This window comes from Myripristis murdjan, chromosome 18 (assembly GCF_902150065.1).
Source record: "Myripristis murdjan chromosome 18, fMyrMur1.1, whole genome shotgun sequence".
Lineage (NCBI taxonomy): Eukaryota > Metazoa > Chordata > Actinopteri > Holocentriformes > Holocentridae > Myripristis > Myripristis murdjan.
In genome coordinates this window covers 8,303,860-8,331,421 of record NC_043997.1, presented here as the reverse complement: position 1 = coordinate 8,331,421, position 27,562 = coordinate 8,303,860, and the positions used below count along the sequence as shown (strand labels likewise).

The following is a 27,562-nucleotide window of genomic DNA, read 5'->3' as shown; positions in this document are numbered from 1 at the left end:
AATTTAATCGCCTCTTTTTTGGCGCATGACCGACCTTCCCACAAAATTTTGTGCAAATTTGTCCAGAACTTTTTGAGTTATCCTGCTGGCAGACGGACAGGAGCAATTACATAACCTCCTGCCAGATGTTTCACCTCTTTGGCACAGGTAATGAAATGTCTGAATAAACAAAATTAAAAAGAGACTGTTGCAAATGCAAAATGACAAAAGATGAGAGATACTGTAAAACCATGTTAAATATCTTTTCATATCAAACAGGGAAGACATGGAGACACCAGCATCTAACTGAGGGGGAAAAAAAAAAAAAGGAGGCTATCGGTACATGATATATCTCTCCCTAACATAAGACAGGATTTCTTCATATTTACTTACACCTACAACAATAATGACAAGAGTACAAAACAATAATAATAAAAAAAAACTAAAAGTCACAGTCAGCAATGAAAACAGCACACACAGCCCAAAAGCCACAGGTATGCATGAACCCAGAAAGACACTCTGAACAGTGAAAAAGAACATGCAAACAAGGAGTAACTCACACACACACACACACACACACACACACACCCTCTTGTGTACTGGCCAGCAGTAATATTTTGAGTGGCTGTGTTGAACTGTGAGTGACAGGCGCTATTGTAGCAGTCCCCACATGATGGAAACGAACTGCAGCCATCAATCTGCCAACTAACTACACTGTCTGTGTGTGTGTGTGTGTGTGTGTGTGTGTGTGTGTGTGTGTGTGTGTGTGCGCTCAGAATTTGGAAGGTGGACAGCTTGGGAGTGTGTGTGTCTCGGTCTGCCTCAGTGTGTGTACAGTGGCAGGCGAATAGAGTTCCTCTCATATTTTTCTCTCGCCCTCAAATGGCTCCTTAGCACGACTGTCTGAGTCATTTGTCACTGAAAGAGCAGCTCTCACAGATCTGTCAAGGCAGTTTCAGAGCAGACAGCATCTGGAAAAAAAATGATGTTAAATATAATTATGAAACTGATGTAAAATGGCTGATACACTGCGCAGGTATGGAAGAGCGAAGTGTCTCACCCCCTGACTGGATAACAAGAATCTGTCTTAAGATGCTGGGGAAAAAAAAAAACAAAACCATAACTCACATGTTAAAGGTAACTTCTTAAATAAGCATTATGACATGGTGACAAATGGATTTCCATCCTTAAGCTGTCCAACAGTAAACCAAAATAAACCAAAGACTGCCCGATTTACATTTCGTATTTGTGAAATTAGAAACAGAATGGCAGCAGACCCATTTCTTGATTTTCCATTTTTGTCTATGCAGCTTTAGACATTCATTTTTTTTTTGTGGGGTAGGGCCAGGCAAGGCCCCAAGACATGTAACCATATCCCAAAAGGGCGCATGAGGTGGCCCACTGGACTTGCCAGGTATTGTCTATGCCCGCAGAAGGACCTCCATGTCCCTAGATTGAAAGGATTAAATGTGCTGGTTGCCACCTTGGTTTAGTCCATATTCATGAGATACTTTTCCCTTTGAGCCGTGTGCGGGTCACTCAGATGAATCAGATGCGTAGCTGTTCACCTGGACATCCGACCGAGCAGATGATTTGACCCTCAAAAATACTAAATTCCTACATGTACCCTGACTGTAACGATTTCCACCCCATTGAGGACTTCTCCTGTCATCCTTAAAAACAGCCAGGGGAAAATCGCCAGGGGACACTGTGGGTACATGTTGAATTAGCGAGCTGGAAAATGGGAGTCTGCAACACTGAGGGTTTACTGCATGTGGAGTCTTTACATCACGATTGTGCTACAATTGTAAAAAAAAAAAAAAAAAAGTTAAGACAAAAACTATCATTTGAGACAGATAAACGTGATCATTTCAGACATAACAATATTTATTTAAAGACTAAATTACTATATGTATAGTAACCCAGGAATTGGTGGTACACCACAAATACCTATAAAATATTTCAAAAGTGTGTTTCAAACATTCCCTTCAGAAACCGGAGTGACATGCACTTTCCAACTCTGTGGGACTCAACAGCTTCAAAAGCACCTTGGCATCAGTTCCACAAGTGTCGGGAAGTCTAGTGGAGAAATGTGCAAGTGTTCATGATGAAACTGCCTGTTGACAACGAGGACTGACATTTGTGATTTGATTTAGATCTGCTTGGCCATCCTCACTCCCATCTTGAACAAAGGCAGGGGGGAATCATGGTTGAGGAGTGTTTGCTTTCATCCACGGCTGCTGCAGGTTTCTTTCTAACCTTGATTTACCCAGGAAAGCTGGTGTGTTCTTTTTCAGCAACACCCCACTTCACATTCGCAGTTCCACACGTTCACACCTGGGAGCAGCTTGGTACAACCACAGTCTCCTGCTGCTGGACAGTTTGTTCAATGGTATTCAGCAGCAGCTGTTGAGAGAGGGGCTTCTCATTCATTTCCCCCTCCGAGATTTTTCCCAGCTGATCCAGGATTTAATCCAGTGGCCCTCTGGCCACAAGCCCTAGTCTTTTACCTCTGCTGGCTACAGATTGATGTCTTTCCCACAGATCTTCATGCCAACATCACTTCATCAACCGCTCGTCGTGAAACATCGGCAAGCTGAGCGGCCCTCATCACCGGAGCTCCAGCCAAATCTGCCGTAACAGGCTGCCTTTTGTCAGATGTCTTTCCTTCTCAGGCCATGGTAGCCAAAACAATGGGCATTGAGTCTGCCAGGCATAATTATATATGACTGTCAGCATGGCGGGACATAAATGATAAATGTTTCTTTCGGACCACTCCTTTGTGGAAGCACCTGCTTTCAATAGACTTTGTATCTTCTGGTGAAGTGTATCCTTGATTTTGAGAGTTTCCAGTACCTTAGCAATACCACAAGACACCAATGCTTGGATTCACTTACTGTAAGGTTTGCTGTATCATGCAACGGTGCTCTGGTCTCGGCAGAAAATTGCACCACCATTTTGAGAGCCAGCGGGCTGAAAAAAGCGCTCAAAGTGAAACCAAAGCAAATGTGTGTTGTCGTGCAGCCTTCAAAACAATTTTTCAGCTTTGTGTCGCCGCTCAAATTTGTGTCATTTTCCTTCCTGTATCTACTTCATTCATTTTGGAAAAGAACACTCCTGGTGAAGCGCTTGTTCTTGTAGTAGGGAAGGAGTTAACAGGCCAGAGTTAGTGTGTTCACATTCTCACCCACATAGTGGTATTTGCTGCTCCATATAATTTGAAATACCAAGTGCACAATCAGTGGAAGGCACTCCTAATAGTGCAGCTCAAAACCTTGTCTCTTTGCACCTGTTATGCCATATAAATATCATTATTCTGCCCACATGTTAGTTATTTATAGGAAAAACCATCATCAAAAATAATGTAGATCATTCTCTATTTTGTTTTCCAAATTACCAACACCACAGTTATTGATTTGGGCAGACACATGCATGCATGCATAGCCACTCACAATTTAAAAAAAAAAAGAAAAAAAAGAAGAAGTTAACCCTCCCCCGATTGAGAACAGAGGTGAAGGTCAGGGGTCAGGAGGATTAATAACACCAATCCTACTTGATCGTCAAGTCTGCATCCGGAGGTGTGTGTGTGTGTGTGTGTGTGTGTGTGTGTGTGTATAAGGCTGGCAGGAAGGTGTGCCGCCATGGTAACCAGATAGCTCAGTGTGCATAACCATAGAAATCAAGCCAGGTCAAATAGTCTAGTCATTACTCTGATTGAGAGGAACGATTAGTGCCGTCTGGCCAACATTTAACTCAACTTTTGGTTTGGACAATCAGTAACAGACTGAACTTTTACATAACCCAACACTTATTTCACTTGCTTCAGACAAAGAACCAAATAAAGACTGCATTCGTGTTGTATGGGGCATTTGTTCTCAAAAATCACCACACCGACTGATTTGAGAAAACTCTTCTGGAAGTTTTCAAAGAGCTGCCACCGTGATTAATGCCATTTGTCATTTTTAAATGCAGTGTTCACTGTTACTAGCTAGGATTCACAAACTTGACCATCATCCCTTTCTTATTTATACACAATTACATTTTCTAAAAAATCAAAAATTCAGACCATCATGTACTTGTGTCTTTAAAACAAATGCAATTGCAATATAGAGAACAGTGTCTAAAAAATAAAAAGTATAGACTTATGTTAATGCCACGTGTAAATGGTTCACAGATTTCAAATAAAGGTTTAAAATGTCACAGTTCCCACACTTATTTTACAGGCAATCTATAAATGTCTCCATAGCATATCAATCTTTGTAATTACACTATTGCAGTGTGATGTCAAGAGACTTATATATGCTGGTAGTGGAAATGTGTTTTGTTTCAGCCTGATAATAGCTTTGCAGACTAAATTCATCTTACCCAACTCATATCTACCACATGTTGCCACATTAATAACTTGATTTTCAAGTTTATGATAAACTTAAAATCATAATTTAAAATTCCATGATACTTCCAAGAGGCTAAATTATATTTAGCATTTTTTCCCAAATACTTTTAGTTCTGGAAAACCAGTGCTTCTCCAGGATTATTATGGCTCCGGGCAATACACTTCAGTAACATATTTTTTTTTTATAGTTCAACTGCAGGATGGAACTGCCACTGAGGAGAGTTGTTCCCGTTCAAAAAAGCGGGTTACAGTCAACTGGGAGCTCAGCAGCTTTTCATTTCTGCCTCTGGTGAAGATGCAGGCCTGAGCTCAGAGGGAGGACAGCATGGCCTGCTCCACCAAGCGGGTCAACACTTTATATACCACTATGCCAAAATGTGTGTGTGTGCATACTGTGTAGTGACTGACTGACAATACAGACAGAAATGAATAAAATAAGGCAGACAGTTTGTCTCTTTCCTTTTTCCTCCCTCTTTTTTTCAGTTATGCTAATATCCCTCCTCTGATTAGACTTCTTCGTCTTCAGTCCCAATCACCCACTCCTCCTCCTCCTCGTCTCTTTCTTCCGCTGGTCACGGATCAACGATACCTCCCCGGTTCCCAGCCTCCACGGAGAATCAACAGACATACACACACACACACACACTCACTCACAGACACAAGCATACACAAACAGAAATGCATGCGCACACAGATGCACACGGAAACATGCAAACACATACATGAAAATAGAAACGTATACAAAACTCATGCACACATGCAAGCCGGAAATAAGCACATGAGCGTGAACACTGAGCGTGAACAGCGATTCTACACACATACACACACAAATGCACAAACATATGCAAAAACTAGCTGCACACTTGTATAGGAATGTGATAAACAGAAAAACAGAAAAAGCACACACACACACACGCACACACACACAAACACATATAAGAAACAACCAGACACAAAGAGGAGGCAGAAACGCTCTCACGCCCATAAACACACACACACACACACACACACACACACACACACACACACACACACACAGAAACTAGAAACATACATATAAACAAATTCAGAAACAAAAACGAGAAATACACACACACACACACACACACACACACACAAACACACACAGCTAGCCCCTAGGGATACGAATATGAATAGATGATAATGCTGCATAGTTCTAAACCACTGACCAAATCAGAGCTTGACACTAATAATACATATCAAATGGGGATTCACAGCATGTGTGTGTCTGTGTGTGTGTGTGTGTGTGTGTGTGTGTGTGTGTGTGTGTGCGCGCTCAGTTGTGCAGTTCCAGTTTAGCTTAGACTGTCTAAGTCTAAGTCTAAGTGTGTGTGTGTGTGTGTGTGTGTGTGTGTGTGTGTGTGCGCGCTCAGTTGTGCAGTTCCAGTTTCCAGTATGTGTGTTTCTGTGTGAACGAGTGCATTTGTAGTTTTGTTGTGTGTGTCAGTATTTCCCCCTGTATGTTGTTCCGTGTGTGTGTATGTGTGTGTATGCGTGCGCGCGCGCGCATGTGTGTGTGTGTCTGGCCGGCTCCCAGCCTGTGGAATCCTTCTGGACAGCGGAAGTTGTTTCCTGATTGCTCGTCTCCTCGGTAGAAAAGTAGCTGCATTGTTTTAGTTAATTCTTCCATCAACCGTAACCAACACACACACACACATACACACACATACACACACACACACACACACACACACACACACACTCAGGAGGTTATTGTTTAACCTCTACAGAACATGGAACAGGAGCTGGACTTGATTGCCGAGACAGCGATCCCTCATCAGGAAAGGAAGAGACCATTCAACCACGTGAAGTCTGCTGCATCTAAACGTGTGTGCGCGCGAGTGTGTGTGTGTGTGTGTGTGCGTGTGTGTGTGTACCTGAGGTGCAGGTCCTCAGAGTATTTCAGACAGGCGTAGATGAACTCTTTGATCTGGCAGTAGACTTTAGGCACAAACTCTGAGAAGGGAAGCTTCTTAGGGAACGGAAGCTGCAGGTTTAGGACACAAAGCAGGGATTTGATTTAGGTTTTATTTCACACTTTGGACACACACTCATTCATCAAACTACTGCCCCACCACTGGTTCAACAGGCGCACACAAAGACACACACACTGTGCATACTTATCTACAAACACGTACTGCCTGTCTCTAAGCTGTCTTGTGTGATTCTAAACGAGACAAATGTGTTCAGTGTTTTAATTTGCTTCTCTCCATTTGCATTAATTTAAAGTTATGCCTTCTTGCTATTTCACTTTAATCCTATAAAGCGTTTTTCGAAATTGAACTGTGTAAAAATGACATGGGCTTTTGGTTGATGGCAATTCAGTGCATTTTTAGGTGGTTCCTGCTGCCACGGCAACAGCTTAAGCTTCCACTGATGTCACCGTAAAGTGAGTTGGTGAAGGCTGATCCAGGCTGAGCTGGTCGAGCACATGGCTAACAGAAAACATGCTCAACTGTCACCGGTCACCGGTCACAAACTTGACCTGACAAAGCTTTCTTGTACTTTTATTCAGCTTTCTTGTACTTTTAATCAAAAGGAGATAAAAAGTTGGTTGTGGGAGTAGATGAGCCTTGCCTGTAAGAACTTAACGTAACTCCTTGTGTAGGAGCTACAGCGAGGTAGAAACAAAGTCATGAGGAAGAGTCCACAAACTAATATGCTCCATGCACAGTACCTGTCATTATGCTCTATAGAAACAAAGTTTCAATCCCAGCTTGGGATCTTCATCAGGTTACTTATATGAAAGGATATCAAACCTTTTTTATACTATACTATGTATTCTGTCTGAATATACCCAATTCATCAAGGCAACAGCTCAAGGAGGCAAAGACAGAATACTGATATCCGTGGTGTTTACAAAAACACAGCTAACTGTGATTGGCTTACAAAATAAGTATATTTAAACTTGGTTTTACCTCAACATTTCCTGATTGAGCTAACGTGGTAAAGACTGGTGTCTTTCTGCCACAGTTTTGCTGGAATATTTGACGTGTGCCGGCAAATTACAGACTTACGGCCCAGGCACACCAAACGGACATCAAAGAGCTAGCGGTGACAAAGGCCAACCGTCGCATCGCTTCATGCAGCAATCGGTTTTCTAACGATGGTTGCCAATTATCCCTTTAGCAAACACAGAATCACCTACACAATGCAGATTCTACTCAAACCCATTTCAATCTTTGCGACACTGTTCTTGAGTATTTTAGAATTTAAAAAATATATTTTTACCACAAAGCCACCAAATATCACCTTTTTATCCTTAATCGTGCAACAAAGGTGTTTCTCTAGTAAAGTGTTGTAGCAAGCAGGCCAAGAAAGGGATTATCTGGCTATTGGCTGCTCGCTCTCTCTCTCTCTCTCTCTCTCTCTCTCTCTCTCTCTTTCGTCATGTCTCTGCCTCGCTCTACCTTGTCCAATTCAGGGTCTTGCAGTGGAAACTGTGAGGTGTAGTGTCTGTACTCCTGCTCCGACGCCACTGGGATCGGACTGTAGTTGTCCTGGTCCAACACCTGCCTGAGGTGAGAAAACAAGGAGAGTGGGACAGAGTTCTCAAACAGGTAAAAAAAAAAAAAAAAAAAAAAAAAAACACTGCATCTTAAATCGTGTTTCCTTTCAACAGAGTCAGAACAGGAATGTCTGAAATGCCATTCATTTCAGCCTCCCTCTCTCTCACACACAAACAAAGTATCAACCCATTGGGGGTCATTCTATTGCTTGTGGCTTTCTTACCCCCCAAATGCCCCCTCCAAACACACACACACACACACACACACACACACACACACACACACACCGCCCCCTCCGGTTGGCGTTCCAGAGTTCGGACGTTCCAACGTTCCATGGAGAGGCCATGAACCGGAGCGCTCTCCCTCTCCAACAATACAACACAACATTCCTGTGGCTTCCCCAGTGTGCGTGTGCGTGTGAGTGAGTGAGTGAGTGTGTGTGTGTGTGTGTGTGTACTCAAGAAAAAGAGAGGGAGAAGGAGAGAGAGCGAGAGTGTGTGTGTGTTTGTTTGTCCGTTCTTGCTCAGAGTCCCACTGGTGTCATTGGACAAAAGCACTGGTGAAACAATGGCATGCGAGCCCAAACACTCACACATTCATGCGCGCACACACACACATGCTCACACACACACTCGCAAGGGCACTACCCATTCTGAAGGGTAGAGAATGTTCCGGACGTTGCTTTAAAACACTTCCTCTCTCTGGCTGGCCATAAAACTTCAAAACTAGTACGAGGACATTTCCCACAAACCAACTGGACTGTTGTTGTGTGTGTATGTGTGTGTGTGTGTGTGTGTGTGTGTTGTTCCCACAAACTAGGTGCGCACTCAAGACCTTATAACTAAATATTGGAAGGTCAGTCAAGTATACACACATACACTCTTCTGAACAAACATATCGTCCACACACTCACATATGCAGATTTAGCGGGACATTCTACTTAAGAAATTTAAATGCTATCTCTGATGGGTGTGTGTGTGTGTGTGTGTGTGTCTCTACCTGAAGGTGATGTTCCACCTCTTGAGCAGGATTTCTCCGTACTGCTCCCTCATCTCCAGCAGCATATCAAACAGCTGGGACACGGGGAAGCCGTAACCCTGAGGGAGAGGAGACTGGTCAGTTCCCAGTTCTTCTCTCTTACATGGAAAAATGAGTCCCTGGCCGAGCCACAACCCCACCTGCCCTCCATCACTCATGCTCATTCTTTATTCATCGCTCGAGTGGGAAATTCTCTTTGCAACCTCTGGTAATAACTCATCACATCTTGAACTGAATCCCAGTCCACTTGAACTGGTCGGAAGAAAGGTGCCAGGACTGAAATGTGGACTTCGGCCATCTTCTCACACTGTGTTTTTACCTCAGCTGCCACCGTTCTCTTTCTGAGTGAAAAAAGAGCTGAGAAGAGCCGGTGATGTTGCCGACACACCATAACAACATTGCAGTGTTGTCACATTGTAGTGATTGGTGAGCTGATTACTAAGCGTTTGATGTCACGAGGGAATTTTTCTGAAACACTGAACTTGTTCTGACTGGAAAAACATCTTTGTTTTTGCTTTAAGATTTGTTTTCGGTGTTTCTGCTTTATTGGACACAGTTGAAAAAGACAGGAGAGACAAGCAAAAAATAGAGAGGGGATGACATGCAGCAAAGGGCGGCGGCCCAAATCGAAGCCAGTGTCCTCCATAAAAAAAATGAAAAGATCCCACACACTGTCCTAACTTTCAAGAAATTGTACTCAAACTTTTCAGTCTTTTAATCCTCATCAGGTATTGCCAAAGTCTTTTCAGTAATATCTAACTGCAAAGGTACAGTTCCAAAACAAAAGAACAAGTATGAAGGACAGTAAACTTGGTTGGTAAACTAAAGCTTAGACCACAGTCTATACAGTAAGGAGCTGTTTGAAGTGTGCTGACAACACAAGAGAATCAGTGGAGACACACCGGAGTTTGTTTTCCCAACTTTTTCAACCTGCAAAAACAGTATTCTCTGTGCTCACCCAACCTATCATGAATTACATGTGTATGTGTGTGTCAATCAAAGGCTGGAGCAAACCCTTTGGGACAATCAAAGGGAGGGCTGGTGCACACAGTCTACAAAATGTACCACTTCTCTGTCTGTTAGCTCATAGCGTAATGTTGTCACCCTGCAGGACAACCAGCTGGCTCACAGGAAGACAAACTGTCTATGCAAACCAGTGTGCAAGGTGTACGAGGTATAAAATCCAGGCTTAATGCCTTTATGTTCTCTAGTGCTGTCTCTAAAACTGATTCAAAATGTCAATTCTGAATTTTAGGTTGTGAGCTGTTGTATACTTTCAACTAGACATAAGTTTTATTTGCATTTCGCTTCATCTTTCCTATGCACATTTGAATTTAATTTTATTTTTGCATTTTTTTTTTCTGATTTTAAATGTCCTTTTATGCCTTATATGAAGCACCTTGAATTGCTGTTATCCTTCTTACCCCTCCCTTAACTCAACCTATTGTCTTAGCACTGATATGAGTTTCAGCTATTTGATTCAGTGTAAGTCTGGCTGGATGAGACTCAGTGAAATGTCTTGCTGTGGAATTCATAAGTAAAGTTTGCTGTGTTTGGTTTTATATATTCCACTGAACTAACAACAATCAAACAGCAAAGTTACAATAAAGATGTTCTGTTGCTGCAGCGTCTGTGGCCCAAGATGCACCCAGAAAAAGCACAGCTGCTCTCCACAGATTTTTAACCTATTGCAAAGAGTGAAGGTCTCTGAGGACAGCAAGGCCACAGGGATTGGTTACTGAACAGAGGAAGTAATAAAGAGAACTAAGAAAACGGGACCCTGCTACTGAGTCGGAAGGACGCAGCAATTTTTTACTACAGTCTAAGATGTAAAACAATGTCCCCAAAATAAACGTGAGCAAACGCTGATTAAGACGAAGGGACAAAATGATTGCAGCATAACGGGCCCCAAAACAGGAGTGAGATAACGTGAAACAAACAAGAAAACAATTACACAAAAGGAAAGAATTTACTTGATTTCATTTCCTTTAGACTACAATTGCATGAATGTCACAAGAGAAGAGAAGAGAAGAGAAGAGAAGAGAAGAGAAGAGAAGAGAAGAGAAGAACAAAGTGAATTCAGCCGTTCAGTGACACCTCATCATTTCACGTGAATGACTTTTGGCCATCTCACCATCCATTCATCCTTCCCCTCCTTCGTTCTCTCTCACCCATCGCCAAATGTTCCTCCCATCCGGTTTTCACCCACATTGCCTCTATCTCCGCTTTATCCCTCCTTCCCCTCATTCATCACACTCAATCCATCCAAGTTAGTTCATACAATGGAGAACAAATATACAGAGAGAGTAAACTGACATCAGATGATTAACTTGCATTTCTAAAAGGCCATTTCTGAGGAATTGTGAAAGAAAATCTTTCTTTTCAGATTGGCACACATCCATCTGTGAAATTACGAAATGTGTTTTGAACAAGTTTTATGGCTCACTTGAGACAAAAAACCCCTCAGTATGGGCCAAGACAAGTGAATAACGTACAAGAAGTATAAACAGAAAAAAAGAAAAAAAAAAAAAACTAACTGGCTACAGGTTGCATGTGATACAGCAAGATGTTAACAAGGGCTGTGGGTAAGAAGTCAGGTAAGGTATTTGTTCAAGACAACCAGTGTCAGATTCACAATTTAACACCTAACACACACACACACACACACACACACACACTTTTGCATACCTGCAGTGTATCAGCAAAAATGACAATGAGGTTCTTCAGATCGAGGATCAGGTCTGGGTCATCACAGTATGACTGCGGAGACAGAGCAGCGTCAGAGTGCATGCATCAATAGAAAATCAATCAGTGATGAAATCGATCAGTAACGGCTTAATCATTTTAGTCATCAGGTAAAAATGCTTAAACATTTAAGCATGGCACCTTGATAAGGACTCTTGGAGCTGAAAGGCACTGTTCAGCAGTCAGGTTTTTAATTCATATTTAGTCATGTAATAATAAAAACTTTTTAAATATTTTTTTTTCCAGTGGAACAATGTGTGTTGGATGCTCTTTAAGCTTGCAGGTTGTACTCTACACAGGATGTTTATTTAAAACAGAGATGAACTTCAATATATTTTTCCATTGAGAGCACGAGATTCTCATTTTTTTTAGGCATGCCTAAACATCTGTTGATTCCAGCTTCACTAAGTCTGCTGAGAATGTCTTGTTTTTCTCAGTTCACATCATAAAATGAACATTTTGGGTGTTTTTGGCTGCTGGTGAGACTAAGGAAGCAATTTGTAGACATCAGTTTGGGCTCTAATAACTTCCCATGGGCATTTGTCATTATTTATGACACTTCACAGAAAGACAATGAAAATAACCGAACACTGTAGTGTGTGTGTGTGTGTGTGTGTGTGTGTGTGTGTCCTCTCACAGAGTGTGTCCTCAGGGCAGCAATGGTTTTGGACAGTGCTAACTCCCACAACTCCTCTACATATGCTCTGTTGACCAAACCCCGCGTAGTGTGGAGGATGTGATCCTCAACTACAAAGAACCTGGATGGAGAGAGGGAGAGAGAGAGAGAGAGAGAGAGAGAGAGAAAGAGAGGGGTGAACCAGCATGAGATGTTACGTTTTTAACCAGGGGCTCAATAGGGCATTTTTCCAGGCCTCCAGGCCAAGAAACTGTCCGTTTATGTGGCGGATTTGAGCAATTTCAAAGCCTTAAACGGACAAAACAAACAAACAAACAAACAAAATCTCATGTAATGATACCAAAGTAGGGACACAGTCATAAAGTGTCATGAAATAAAATACAACATTATGAAGTAAATTTATCTGTGGCCACACCAGTGACATAATAAGGATAATAAGTCATAGGCATAATTTTATGGACATGCCCTGCTGTCATTCACCAACAGCACTTTTTCTTGCGTTTTCTTGCAGTAACATAATGTGCTGTCAATAAATATTCTGTGAATTTGCCTGGCTACTACTGTCAACCAAGTTCAACATTGAGTAAAGAGGCTGCCAGTCTCCTTGGTGATGATCTTGTTTATTTACAGTAAGAATATTAAAGTCTCAAAATGAATGCCATGATGATTTACTGATGCTGGACTGCTACATGTGCACTTTTGTTAACAAGCCATAGAGTTATAAAGAAGTATGTGTGGAAGTACTGGTGTCTTGGACACGTTCCTCTAAAATTTGCTGACCTTTCCATGACATTACATGACTAAAATGTTTTAACTGTGTTTTAAATGTTTTAGTTGACCTATAGAAACATAACATGAAGTTTTTTTCAGATTAAGAGGTCTTATTAAAGTTTATTATTCTGTGTTATTCTGTGGGGCTAGTGAACTTAATTTGAACACAATGGAAATGTAATAGTGCATTATTAAATTGGGGGGTATTCAATAACTTGCCCCAACAATTTATCAAGTTCCCTGAATTTCCATGTCTGGAACAGACTTGTCAAAATTCTATGACTTTGCAAAAAATCATTGTGAATCCTGATAGATGGGAGGATGACAAGATGAGTGTGGATTAATGGATCGATTTATCAGTGGATGACTTGATAATAAACTCACTGAAGGGTCCAGAAATATTGAAAGAAAAATAACAAAAGAAATGTAAAAGGAGGCTGAACTACAGTTAAGCTACAGACAGTGATAGTCCAGTCATTTTATGACACTATATATATAGTAACCTTTTAATTCACTGTTATATAGTAACCTTTTAATTCAAGGTTACTATATATATAGTAACCTTTTAATTCACTGTTTAAATATCTGCTCTGGCATTTATTCCTTATTCCTTATTAGTGCATATCAAATCAGATAATGTGTGATATGCATGTGTAAACAGAATAATTCAAAGAACTTGTAATTGACTTTTTTTCTTGTCTTTGTGTGTGTAATCAACTTGTGAATTTTTATAGTGATATCTGAAAGTAATTTTGAACCCCTTTCCCCTGTGTGTTAAAAACAGTGTTTTTTGGTAATATGTGGTCATAAATAGGTGATTTTCAAAACTTTCCACCAATGGGATTTCTTGGGACTTTTTTTTCCCTCACCCAGGACAAACTGAGGATACAAAATCAGTTGAGTTTGCTTCTCTTGCAATTTGTCCTAGGTTGACCCCAATTTTGGCCTAAAATTACTGGACTATGAGTCAGCAACATGGGATGACACGCTTCAGCATTCTAAATGGGAAAACCAGATCTTAGTGTGTGCATAGGTATATCTATATAAGTGTATATATGTAGGTGTGTGTGTGTGTGTGTGTGTGTGTCCATCCAGGTCTGACAGTGTTTACAGAAGTGTCTGCCCCAGTCAGACAGACAGGAGAAATAACAGCAATACGCCAACCACCATCACACACACTTTATCAATCCTCACTGCTGTGATTGAATTTGTGTGTGTGTGTGTGTGTGTGCGCACGTGCATGAGTGACTGCGATGGAGATGGTTGGATGGAGTGATGGATGAGAGGAAAGTGAAGGGAGGGGAGGGAGGATGTGGGCAGAGGGGAGCGGATGGAAAGAATAGTTCGGAGAATGGAGAGATGAAAGGACGTCAGACGGTCAGAAATCATTCAAATGAAATGAAATGAGGTGTCGCTAAACGGCAAATGTTTTCTTTTGCTGTTTTTTCTCTGCCAAAGACTCAGAAGAATAACAATGGCTGGAGAGACGGACGGGTGGCTGGATGGATAGGTGGATAAAAGGATGACTTTTGGAAGAATGTATGGGGTTGCCTTATTATTTAAATGAGATATTTCTGTGTTCGATTGTTAATAAATTTGCAAAAAATTCTAAAAATGTGTCATGAGTTTGTCATTCCAAAAAGCTGAAAAGTCGAATCCTTTTTACATGGATGGAATGCTGGACAGATAAATGGACAAATGGATGGAATAACTTCTTTATTTTAATCAGATACTGCATTGCTTCATTTTCCAAAAATGCTTTTAATCCACTTGAATCTGATGCCAATCTCGAACTATATATCCAAAGTCAAAGTCGAGGGGGTTCAATATTGTAGATGGAGAAGCCAGCATATAGGAGAGGATGGATGGATGGATAAATGGATGGAGTGGAAGTCACCTAGTTATTTAAATGTTTATATTTGTCATTTTTAATGAATTTCTAAAATTTCTACAGACAATGTGTCATAGCAGGTTTTTGATGTAGGCCTTCAATGAAATGAATAACTAAATAAAATAACAAATGCTATTTAATCCCCTTTAATGTTAGAGTGCAGCAACAAAAAGTTAGGAGGATGAATGGACTTACCCGACTATTTGGTTGAAGTACCGCCTGTATCCCTCTAGTGTTTCATGCTAGAATTGAAGAAGAAAGATTGACAAGAAAGAGAGAAAGAGGGAAGAAGAGATGCAAGGAGAGAAGAAAGAAAGAGTCCAAGGTCCAAAGACATGAACACAGATGAAAAGAAAAAAAAAAACAATCAGAGTCAAAATTAGTTCAGCTGTCCAGCGTGGTGAACACACCTTCAACCCAGGCTGTTTCAACTTAATTAAATGCATCAATTTAAAGCTGTCAATCAGTAATGTGGGAGAATTACATGATGTCTTTGCATTTTCCTTACAACACATCATGTGAACAAAATATATGTCATCGTCTTAGACTTCATTTATCAATTAGAAATGGGCAACAAGTCAATATTATCCTTTACTGTCTTTGAATACAATCATATTTTGCATTATACGGTGGTGGTGGAATATTTCCACACACAATTCTGCTTAGAATTAGAGAAAGAAATATGGTTTTGTCTGACATCACACCTAAGATTATGATTTGGTTCAATAGGATGAGCATTTTTGAGTCCTTTTTATTAGGCATAAAATTATCCCCCTGTACAGTATTACTCATGATGGTCACAGAGCAAAATGTTCTGTTTCTCCTCGTGTCCAATGTGAGCAGTTAGTTGAGTTACAGATTTAGGTGTGTGTGTTTACAAGGGAAAGGGGAAGGTGTAGTTAGGAGGAGTGTGTGAACATACATACAAAAAGACAAGCACGCACTCACGCACTCACACTCTCACGCACACACACACACACACACACACACACACACACACACACACACACACACACACACACACACAGAGACAGTGCTGGTGCAAGGTCATACCATGTTAGAGTGGGGTTGCAGTACGAGGCGAGCCTGTTTCCTCCTCTGCTTTCTGTAGTAGTTTTCAAACACATCACGTAAACCCTAGAAAACATGACTGGAGGTTAAGACCAGATGGAGGGGATGCAGAGCAGCTTTCAGGAAGATTTCTTTAATGCTACCTGGAACTGGATTTAAGTCCAATTTAAAGGAATATTTAATCCAAAAACTTTTTTTTTTTTTCATTTTAATAATTTACTCACACTGAGTTGCCTTGAATTCAATGGGGAGAGCAAACAATATTATACAAAATTATAGCTTTTGGGTAAAAAAAAAAAAAAACTAAAACTAAAGAAATAAACCTGACTACACAAAGAAAATAAAAGTGCTACAACTTCTAAATGGGCATCACAAGAAAAGACACTTGGACATGAACAGTTCAGATTCATCCAGGCTTTTGAAGGACAATAGTAATACTGACTATTTTTGGATTAAAGCTGCCAATAATCAATATTTTACTGTCTTTTCATGCCATAAGATTACAAATACTATTTGGTTTTCCTCCTAATTTCATTCTTGGCAGGATGAAAAAACCCTTGCAGCATTAAGGCAGAAATGGATGAAACTGATGATTGTAATATAGTACTTGGTTCACCATCATTTTGAAAAAGTGCTTTCCACCTTCATCATATCTGAATGGGTACTGCACTTTCAAAAAAAATACTTGTGGTTTTAAATTTTTTTTCTAAGTTTCAACTTTTGACATCAAAATGCAGACCAGCTGGTGGACAAAATTATTATAGTACATCTGTAAAAGTACTGTGTAAAACAATATCAGAAAATAAAATCAACACCAGTGCTGGCCCATTTACATCATTTACCTCTGCTTAAGGTTTTTACTACTGAATGTGTCTGTCAACTAATTTAAAAAAAAAATGAATTACTATTTAAAACAGTTTTGTTCTTTCTCTGACTGTTTAAGTGCCGGCAGATACCCTGGGATAGGAAAATAAGACAAGCTATAACCAGCCCGCTTCACATTTTCTTCCAAACATTGTTGTGATTGAATCTTCAGTCCCATATTTCCATCCAATTACCTTCCCAGCTGGCACGGTGACACTTAAAACTCTTTAAAACCAACGGGGGGAAAGTGAATACAATGTCCAAACTGTGAGGCAGCACTTCATCATTGACATTAGTGGGGGAGGCAGCCAAACGTTTAAGGCTGTTTTGAGACGGTCATTGTTTTCAAATGGAGGAAGGTTTTAATGAGGTATAAAGCCAAGAGAGAGAGAGAGCGAGAGAGTGAGAGTGAGAGAGGGGGCGGGGGCAGTGCGTCTTTGATGACTAACACTGCTTGCTGGTCGGTTTTGGCTGGCGTCATTGGTCAGACATCAAACTAAACATATCTGTGACCCTCTCTCAAAACACACAGTATCAGCTCTCTGAACTTGACTGACCCCTATCTCTTGTTTCCATTTAACAGAGGCTGCCTGTCCCGGTCCCAAACCACGGCCAGAAGTCCTCGTCCTGCCCATAGATAAGGCCTCAGGACTGGGGAGATAATGTGGCACAACCCCTTTACCTAATCTTAGACTCTAATCCTAAAATTGGTGGTGTGCTAACTTCTACTTACTATCAGCATGATAGGAGGCAGATATGGGACTATGAAAGAGGCATTCTGTCAGTCAAACAAACACACCACTGTGTTGATTGCTTTTAAAATTTACCCTCAATCTTCAAGTCAATTTATTTTACTATTTAAAGGACAATTCCGGTCTTGTTCAATTTGGGTATTTTTCCATCTTTTGGGGTACAAATAACTGATAGGGACAAAAAAGTGTTTTAACTTCTCCATTATTGAGCAAGAATGCCTCAGCCAGTGGCTGCGAAATGGGCTGTAATGTAATCATGCAGGCAAGTTTGCCCATCAAATTACGTCAACTAACAGTGCTTGTCCTAATCTGCATAAAAAAAGCTTGCCACTCATGTAGTGTAAGCCTGCCCTAACCAAAACACTGTAAAGTCCACGTTTGATTTGATTTGATTCGATTCATTTGCACCATAAAAGAACATAGTAAAATTAAAGTATCACGACCACATAAGACGAACTGCAGGAGAAGCAAAGAAACCTTAAGGGGCATATAGAGTTCCACACCGAGGATAAATTATAAACACTCTCCAAAAATCACACCTCAAACTCTGATTTGGTGTTTAATGTAATGTGGAGCTTTCTGGAAAACAAAATGTTACAGAGCAATTCTCCAGACAATAACAAAACCACACCTTAAAAAAAAAAAAAAAAAAAAAAATGAAAATCCCCTTATTTGAAAATCTTGCTGACTGTCAAAATGTCTTTTTGCTATCACTAGAGTCATCGGGTCACACTATTCTTTGACCTGCTGAGGTCACTGTGTTCTTTATTCTCCAATTTGACCCTCAACAAAAACAATAGCTATTGAAAATAAATCAAAAGACAAAAACAGGGCAGCAAAGTTCCATGTAGAAATTACAGATCTCTCAGGTATAGATGACGGGATTTTAGCACTGAAACACAGAGGTGAAAGCTATGTGTTTTAAGTCTTTAATCTACCCCTCAGCTGAACAATGTCTATTGAAAAGACATCACAAAGATAAAAACACAGCAATAAATTTGGATGTTAAGGATATAAATCTTGGCGATCTAGATAGTGTTTTGGTAGTGTGTTTTGTTTGATGTTGTGGTGTAAAAACTGTGTTCTTTAATTCTCTAATTCCCAGTTTGACCCTCAGCTGAACAATGTGCATTGAACAGACAGACGGCATCAAGCGGCCATGACCTCCTCAAACACAGAACACACTCCCTGAGAGAGAGAGAGCAGAGGTGAAACACAGGGCTGCAGAGGTAGGTGTGTGTGTGCACGTGTGTGTGTACTCTGTAACTTCAGATAAACAGTAGGTGCATGAAGGTGTGCAGAGGCACCATCAGCGAGAAAGACAAATATGCTTAACAGAAAACAACCAAAAAAATCAAAATAGAAGAGCTGGGACAATCAGATTTTAGAGAAAAACAAGCAAATAAACAAAAGAATGAAATAAAAATAAAGACAGAAAATGAAAGAAAGACAGAAAAAGTAAGAAAGATGAACAAAAACAAACTGACCAGAATGGGCTTCATGCCCATGTTTACCCTGTTAACAACTTAGTTCAACATTTCTTAATGTGAGTGAGTGAGTGAGTGATTGAGTGAGTGCGTGTGTGTGTGTGTGTGTGTGTGTGTGTGTGTGTGTATGTGTGTGTGTGTGTGTGTGTGTGTGTGTGAATGTAACAAAGGCGTATTGTTTGGACCTGGTGTTGCTCACCATGGTTGGAAAATCGTGGACTTTAAACATGGAAAAGGCAAAGGAGGGGAGAAGACACAAGGAGAAGAGGGGAAAAAAAGGAGAGAACTAAGTGGAGGTCTTGATTGCAAATGGGATTCCACATCCAGGTTTACTGTAAAAATAAATGAAACAGTTGCGCGTGTGCCTGTCTGCATGAGTCCAAGTCATTCTCAACATTCAGAAATGAGAATGTGTGTGTGTGTGTGCACGTACACGCATGCATGTGTGTGGTGTCGACTTTCAAGAATCACAGACAGAGAGTAAATCCACTTCTCTGCCCAATGTCCTGTCATTCAAACCACCATGGCACTGCTTTAATGGATAAAACTGTTGCAGGCCTTTGTGTGTGTGGTGTGTCTGTGTGTGTGTGTGTGTGTGTGCGTATGAGAGAGAGAGAGAGAGAGAGAGAGAGAGCGAGAGAGAGAGAGAAGCGACTGGCATTGGTCTGACCTCTTATCCTTTTCAAAAAAGACAGTTCCCACACACAAACACACACAAACACATAAAAAGAAGAAAAAAAGGAAAGAAAATATACAAGGAAATGACCAGGAAGGAGGACAAGTTAAGGAACAGATTCAAATCAACAAAGCAATAGAAGAGAGAAATGAACAAGTGAGCGAGGCTGACCTCAGAGGTGAAGGGGTCAGACCTTTCAACACCTTCCCAAGACAAAACACACTCCCTCTTTCCTTCCATCCCTCCTTTCATCCTCCCTTGCCTCCTTCCTCCATCTCTCCTCCCTCTCTCTCCTCTATCGCCCGTTGCCCTCTTCCTAGCTCCTTTCGTCTCTGCTGTCATCTGTTTGTCCTCTTGCTGCCCTTTCCTCTCTTGCCCTCGCCATCACCCCTTTCTCTAATCTCTCTCCCTTTCTCCGCTCTGTTTCGCTTTCGCCTCCTCCTTCCTGTTTCCCCTTTAACCTTCCTATGACCTCCTTCCCTCTCTCTCTTTGCTCCCTATCTCTCTTTCGCCCATGCTCCCTCTCTTTCCTGTAACCCCTTCTAGCCTTCCCTTAACCCCTTGAACTCTGATATTCGTCTTTAATTTCTCCTGTATGTCTTTGGTCTCTTCAGAAACCCTGAGACTCAGATTGGAATTTAAAATAAGAGAAGTTTTGTGGATTTGAACAAAGTGTGGACACACAAAATGCACTTGTAAGGATGGAGCCGAACCAGGCAGAACCAGCAGAGTTCAAGAAGTTAAAGGAAAGTTTCTTTTTATGTTCGACACATGCCTCGAGTGTCTTTTCTGCAAGGCTAATCAGCTCAGGTGATGGTGAAATTGTCAGTCAGCGTCTTTGATGCTCAAGAGATGTTGGAATCAGAGGTATCCAAGTTAAGCTACGCAAAAAAAAAAAAAAAAAAAAAAAAACAGAAAATTTTAGTGCCTTTAAGTGCATGTTGGAAACTTGGATATCCGACAAAGGGAGTACAAGCTTCAGACCTGACTGGCATTCAGGTGCCCTGGTTGGAAATACCGAGAAACCTTGGCAAACTAAAAGTGTCTAAAAGTCTGTTTTTTCAGAGGGTTTCAAGTACTTGTCAGAAACATTGTGTTTACTCTTATTTATGGGTAAGAAGTCCATTATCACCCCCTTCCAAGTCATAATTACAAGTGGAGGATTTGGAAATATCAATGATAACAGATCTGTGAATTGTAACATTTCAATACACTGCAAAAATGTTTGCTTTCTCCATTTTGCACAGGAATTTCCGCTCTTCATTCTGCTTCCAAAGCAACCTGCAGGTATTTAACTAGGGAGAAGAGATTCTGCTGCCAAAGTAACCATGTTTGGAGTACTGAAACATCACAGCTTGGAGACTTGGGTGTAATTGCTATTTCCAAATATGCCACTTGTAATTATGACTCAGCGGGGGGCTTTTTTGTGCCACTAACTTGTAAATACAATGTTTCTGACAAGCACCTGAAGGCATCACGAAAGCCAGTGAAGACAAAGATTTCTAATGCTTTATATGGTCTAAAAGTTGCCCAGTGATCTTTTCACCTCTACTTCCTTCCTCTCCTCCTTTCTCTCATTCTCTCAGTCATCCCTCTCCTTTTCTTGCTCTCTCCTTCCCTTTCTTTTCTTGTTCGACCTCCCATGTCCATCCAATCAATTCTCCTTCCTTTGGCCTCCGTTTAACATCTTTTCCATTCCCTTGGTCCCCCTCTTTCTCTCCTCCACCATTTCACTCCTCCCCTCCTCTACCTTTCGTTCTCCATCATTTAACTTCTCTCCTCTTCCCACCATCTCTTTCTTCCTCCTCTTTTGTTTAACCTGTCCTTCCCTTCCCTCGCTCATTTTTCTTTCTCCGCTCTGCCTCAAACTCTTCTACTCTTTCACTCCTTAGCGTTCTCCTCTCCTCTCACCCCTTTACCCTCTTTCTAACCTCTTTCTTTTCGATCCCTCCCTCCATCGCTCTTTCTCCCGTTCACTTTCTCCTTCCTGTCAAAGTTCATGCACTTCCTGCCCTCCCCCCTGACGGAGAGCGCCCAGACACACACACACACACACACACACACACACACGCACGCTGAACAGAAACAGGCGACCCTCCAGCCGTGTTGGCCCTGTCATAACCTCTGATTGGCCTGCAAGCACACAGACTCACACACACACCAAAATTACAACTAACCCAGTCATGACCCAGTCAACACCTCCACCCATGTCGCTTTCACTCTAACTCTAGCATATACACACACCCCAGAAACACACACACACACACACACACACACACACACACAGACACACACAGACACACACAGACACACACACAGACACACACACAGACACACACACACACACATATCAACCCAGTTTGAGTGAAGCCAGGCTCGAGCCTGAGGCCTCACCTTACATCACCATGTGCCTCTATCTAAAAACATACTTTTTATTATATCTCCCTCTCTCTTTCCCTGTGTCCGATCACAGTTACAGCCAGACTCGGTTACAAACCAAACTCTGGTGGCCATTTCCTGTATGTTCACACAGTGTTTTTTTCCCACTGATGGCAAATCTTGTCTATTCTTGGGAAGTGGCAGATCAAAAATTTTCAACAATCTTTCTCCTGAACAGTAGCAAACTAGCACCAACCAGACACTGAAGACTTTACTAATGTTACATTGGAGGATTTCTGGGTGGTGAAGTCATGTAAAAGCAAGATGAAGTCCTGAAAATGAAAGAGCTGCACCTTTCTGACACATGGGGCTACATACGTGAAAAATCACCTGCTTATTGGCTATTGACATTTGGTTTCTATTCCATTTAATACCCATTTTGATTCAATTCAATTACAGTTACAATACTATTTCTGCAGCTCCGGCTTTACTATTGCTCAACTCTTCTCCTTTATCCTGGTTTTTAAATCCAAAATCCATCATGACATTGGCTTTTTGGCTAGATGGTGCTGGCTTCGTTCATCTGCTCAAAACATGAGATTTGGCCGATTAAGTTTCTCCAGGTTGGCTGTTCAGCAGACAATGTTTGCAGAATGGGGTGCATGCTACAAATCTACAAAAAAATCTTCACAAATCCAATGGAAAAAGGTAGATTAAAGGTTCAATCTAGGCATTTTACAAATCCGTATCAGATCATTCATATGAAGGTCATGATTAACCAGAAGGGAAACCCACATCTGTGCAGCACTAAATTATGTTTTCATTGTACATTTAACTACTAAATAATGCTGAGGAAAAAAGGAGAAGTTACTAGCATCTGGCATCCCGTCCTCGCCTATTTACCACACTTATTTATTTCACTTTGTTGTTTTAAAAGCCTTTAATTTTCTATGTATAATTAAACTCAGAAAATGTTAAAGTTCTGAATTTGGGCTTCACTTGCTTCTCTGTTTGACTGACAGGCACGCCGAGCCAATAGAGTGACTTGCAGCACACGGTGTTGTTACTTAAGTGACCAATCATGTGCACAGTCAGGGAGGGGATATGAGTGAGGGCAAAGGAAGGTTGATCAGTATTCAACCCGACAATTTAATAGAGGAGACAGGAACGGTAGAGCACGACAAACGAACAGAAAGGAAAAGAGAGAACATAATAAAAGCAGACAAAAGAAAAGAGCCAAAAAAAAAAAAAAATCAGATAATGGAAGACAAGATGTATAGCGGCTGAACTCACAAGTACAGTGTAGATGTGCAGACAGCGATACACTGGAGAGAAATCCACCAAATCCTGAGCTCCTGGGACCTGAGAGAGCGAGAGAGAGAGTTAGTTGTAAATTTTTTATCATCTTCTTTCACAGTTGTCGTTTTTTCAAAAGTCTAGTTCACTGAACATGTCAAATGTCGCTGCGGTGAAGCCACTTGAACTGTAGCTGACTCGAAAGGGGAGAGAGAGCGAGCATCATGTAACACTATTATCCTGCCTGAATCACTTCTGACAGCGTTACCATCTTTTCATTCCTCTATCTTTCCATCCATCCATTCTTATTTCCAACATTCCTCATTCCATTCCTTCCTCTCTGACCACATCCTCTGTCTTCAGGAGAACGACGCAGTGCAGAGTTACCCATTTTAAGCATACACACACACACACACACACACACACACACAAACTAGAAACCATGTGCCCTCTTGCCCTCTGGAAAGTTTGCACTCTGTAAAAATCATTGGAGGAGCAGCACAATGCCAGCTTTGATGTAACCTCCAGACACACACACGCACGCACACACACGCACACACACACACCAAATCCCAAAACAATAAGAACAAACAAACTCGGTGGAATGTGACAGTCATAGCACTCAAAGAGAGACATGGGAGGAGATGACAGACCAAAAGTTAAAGAGAGAGAGGGAGAGAAGTGAGCGGTGATCAAAGTGTAGGTGACGGCTGATGGAGGAAGTGAGGGCATGGTAGAAAACTTCATCAAGGAAAAAAGAAAAAGTTTCTATAACAGATAAAGTAAGGGCAGAAAACAAACAGAAAGAACAGGGAAGATGGACATGAGGAATGAAAGCAATAAAAATGATACATGAAGTACAATTCTGCTAATATTAACACTGATGAGAATTCAATAACATGCAAAGAAACTATTACAGCAGTTGCAATAACACTATAAGTGGCGTAGTTATGTAAATATGGGGAAAAACAGGTCACAGAGAGAGTAACAATAGAAAATCAAAAGCAAACGATACACATTGAAATAGAATGTAACAATGTGTACGCTGATAATTGTAAATAGTTCTTTTACTATTTGTATTTTGTTTGTTTCTTTCTGCTTTGGTAGTCTTTTTATGGCCAATTTGACATATTGCTACCTGCTATTTCAATTAATTTTCTTTTTAGCTGCTGTTTTCAGTGTATGATGTGTCTTGCTGTTTCTTCGTAATGCTGTGATTCCTTGTTTTTTTGTATTTGTGAAGTATTCTGTAATGCTTGTGTTTTAAAAAGTGCTATAAAAAGGGATATAAAAACATTATTATTACAAAGAAAAGCAAATTGAGGAGAAAAACAAAGGGGAGTGATGAAAAGGAGGTTACAACGACACAGGTGGGTGACTGGAAATGAATGAAGGGAAGGGGCAGACAGAGCTGGCGAGGGCAGGACAAGGGTTGACTCGGTGGGGGGAGGGGACACGGCTGGCATCACGGTCACCATCGGCGCCAGCGAGGTCGTAACCCCGGTGAGTAGTGGGTCAGGCCTTTGTTCAAGCCAAGGTCTTCCCATGAAGAAGGTTGAGTCGGGTTTTCAGGAAGTCAATAAGCCAAAGGGACGATGGGGAACTAGGGATTTTACAACAGAATTGTATCTGCAGGGTGACAAGTTCAGCTCTGTTGTGTTGAACTGTATTTTCTTTTGTATTTTGGTTTCCTTGATGTGCAAGTAACAATGGCTGTGAAGAGGAATTCGGCTCCCACGAGTGATGACTTGAAGAGTTCATTTCCAAAATGCTCTATATTCACTTTGCAAAAGAGGAATAAATCAAACAGAAGTTCATCAGTAAACTACAAAAGATCCAATCTAAAAACATGTTATAATTTTGTACTTCAGCAAAATATTGTCACATGAGAAGTAACAACGCTGGGTTTAATTTAATCTATTTATCATTTTTGTGAGACTAGACGTTTCTTTTGAAATGGCGAATGTGTCATTTTAGGGTTAAACCGCAATCCCGACATTTGACAGGCAGGTTTTTGGAGTACCAGGGTTCCCACTCTGTGTCAAATGTAAAATTGCCTGGCTTTTCTATGACTTTCCATGACTAAAACGTTGAATTGCCATGACCTATATAAGTGCAACATGATGGGTTTTTTTTGTTTTGTTTTGTTTTTGTTTATTTACCACACTTCCAATTCAGAGGTCCTATTAAAGTGTATTTCCAGGAATTCAACAACCCGTGGGAACCCTGATAGACTGACAGTCCCATGCATTGGATTGGAAGGTTACATGTTCAAATCCCAGCAAACTGCCCTGAAGCAAGGCACAAAATCACTACCTGCTTACTCTTTGTAAAAGAAGGATTCAAATCTGAGTTAGTCAGTTTGTGAATGTCTTAGAGTAGTTTACATTACCTTTAATCATTTTTACATGCATGCCATAGGCTACAATAAGCTATTTCAGCATCTCCTTCTTTTGCATCATCTTACATATATAAACATTTGTTTTTCTAACCTAGGAAAACAATACCTAAAACTACAGAGGACAGTATGCAGACACCACTAACGACCATGTAAGTGACTGAGGTGACCAAAAAAATTACGTAGTACAAACTTAAAGAATAAAAAACTGGAGGGCATCGGCTACAGTGTAAAACAAAAAGTGGACGAGAGAAAAAAAAGTTTCTTGTCCTGTTTTCATTGGATACAAGCAAATCCAAGCAAAGGTTCTATTCCCTCAAGACAGCCAGACACAGGGTCAGACTGGCACGTAGGGTGGGTGTGTGTCTGTGTGTTTGTGTATGTGTGTGTGGCCTCTCAGAAGACATGATAGCGCAGAGTAGGAACAGGGCAAAATAGCTTCTGCACTGCATTTGTTCAAAGGACTTTGAAGTGCAACTAGTCTTGTAAAGAAAAAAAAAAACAGTGGGGAAAAAAAAAACAAAAAAAAAAAACAAGGTGAAGTCAACTCATCAGGGTGTTCACCAACTTTTGAGGCCGGCTCTGCTGTTATGTGGACTACGTGGTCTACGTGCTGCCATGGGTCCATAACTCATGATGACTTCATCCCCCTACCCCCCCACCTTAACAGGGACAGTTGGCCAACCTGAATGACACTTGACTACCTGACAAATGGAAAGCCCCATTAGGAAGGGTGAGAGGGGTGTTTGTCACTCTCTGTCCATTTGAGGAAGGGCACAAAGCCAAACACGTACAGGGAGGAGAGGAAGACAGGAGAGGACAGGAAAAAAGAAGAGAGAGGCGAGGAAAAGAGAAGAGAGAAGGAGACGGAGAAGAAAAGGCGCCATGGAACAGGAAGGGAGAGAGGAGGGAGAAGGGGATGGAAAAATGGAGGCCAAGAAGAGGACAAGAAGTGTTTCGGGACATTTCGGTGTGGACGGCGGGCTTTTGGATAGCAGTCTGAAAACAACACTGAGGTGTAGAGTGGATTAACACTAAAACTGCATTTTTGAAATTTACACTGCTTAGCATGGACACGACCTCAGTCATAATGTGAAGTGTGTGATGCCCCATCCTTGCATTAGGCACAAAAACAGCATGCTGATTTACAACTGAAAGAGGAAAATTCTTAAATCCATCAGAGGTTGTGTGATGTAATTGTTTTTCAAAAATGAATTAAGATATTACAAGTCTTCTTCTGAAGTAGCATGCAACTAAATAAGCAGAACTTTTTTCCTCACCTCATCATCCTCCTCTTCATCCTCCACATCCAGAATGCCAGAGTCTTGTTCCGACACTGGACTGCCACCCTGTCCATCACTCTCTGTCCCCGCCGCGACCATCGCCTCCTTCCTGGTGCGTCGGCCCATCAGGGCCCGGGGCTGTGTGGAGACGGAGCTGTCCAACGAGCGTTGCAACTGGGCCTGGGATGAACACACACACACATACACACACACACACACACACACACACACACACACACACACACACACACACTAAAAGTCAATCTCTCTTGAAGGAGAAATCCATCCTCTGATCCTTTTACACTGATAGATACTGTATCATCAACCTGTTTTGTTGAATGCATTGCATGAGTTATTTTAATTGTTTTACCA

At 41.2% G+C, this 27,562-nt stretch overlaps 1 protein-coding gene across 1 annotated transcript in view; it reads right to left on the bottom strand.

The window, feature by feature from the left end:
• Positions 1 to 27,562, bottom strand: part of exoc6b (exocyst complex component 6B) — a 113,364-nt gene that overhangs the window by 52,321 nt on the left and 33,481 nt on the right. The window contains exons 7-15 of the mRNA XM_030076727.1: positions 27,188 to 27,370; positions 23,507 to 23,575; positions 16,038 to 16,121; positions 15,180 to 15,226; positions 12,323 to 12,443; positions 11,629 to 11,700; positions 8,902 to 8,999; positions 7,804 to 7,909; positions 6,271 to 6,380 (exon numbers count right to left, since the gene is read on the bottom strand). Of these exons, the coding sequence (XP_029932587.1) occupies positions 6,271 to 6,380; positions 7,804 to 7,909; positions 8,902 to 8,999; positions 11,629 to 11,700; positions 12,323 to 12,443; positions 15,180 to 15,226; positions 16,038 to 16,121; positions 23,507 to 23,575; positions 27,188 to 27,370 (890 nt within the window). The remainder of the gene's footprint in view (positions 1 to 6,270; positions 6,381 to 7,803; positions 7,910 to 8,901; positions 9,000 to 11,628; positions 11,701 to 12,322; positions 12,444 to 15,179; positions 15,227 to 16,037; positions 16,122 to 23,506; positions 23,576 to 27,187; positions 27,371 to 27,562) is intronic.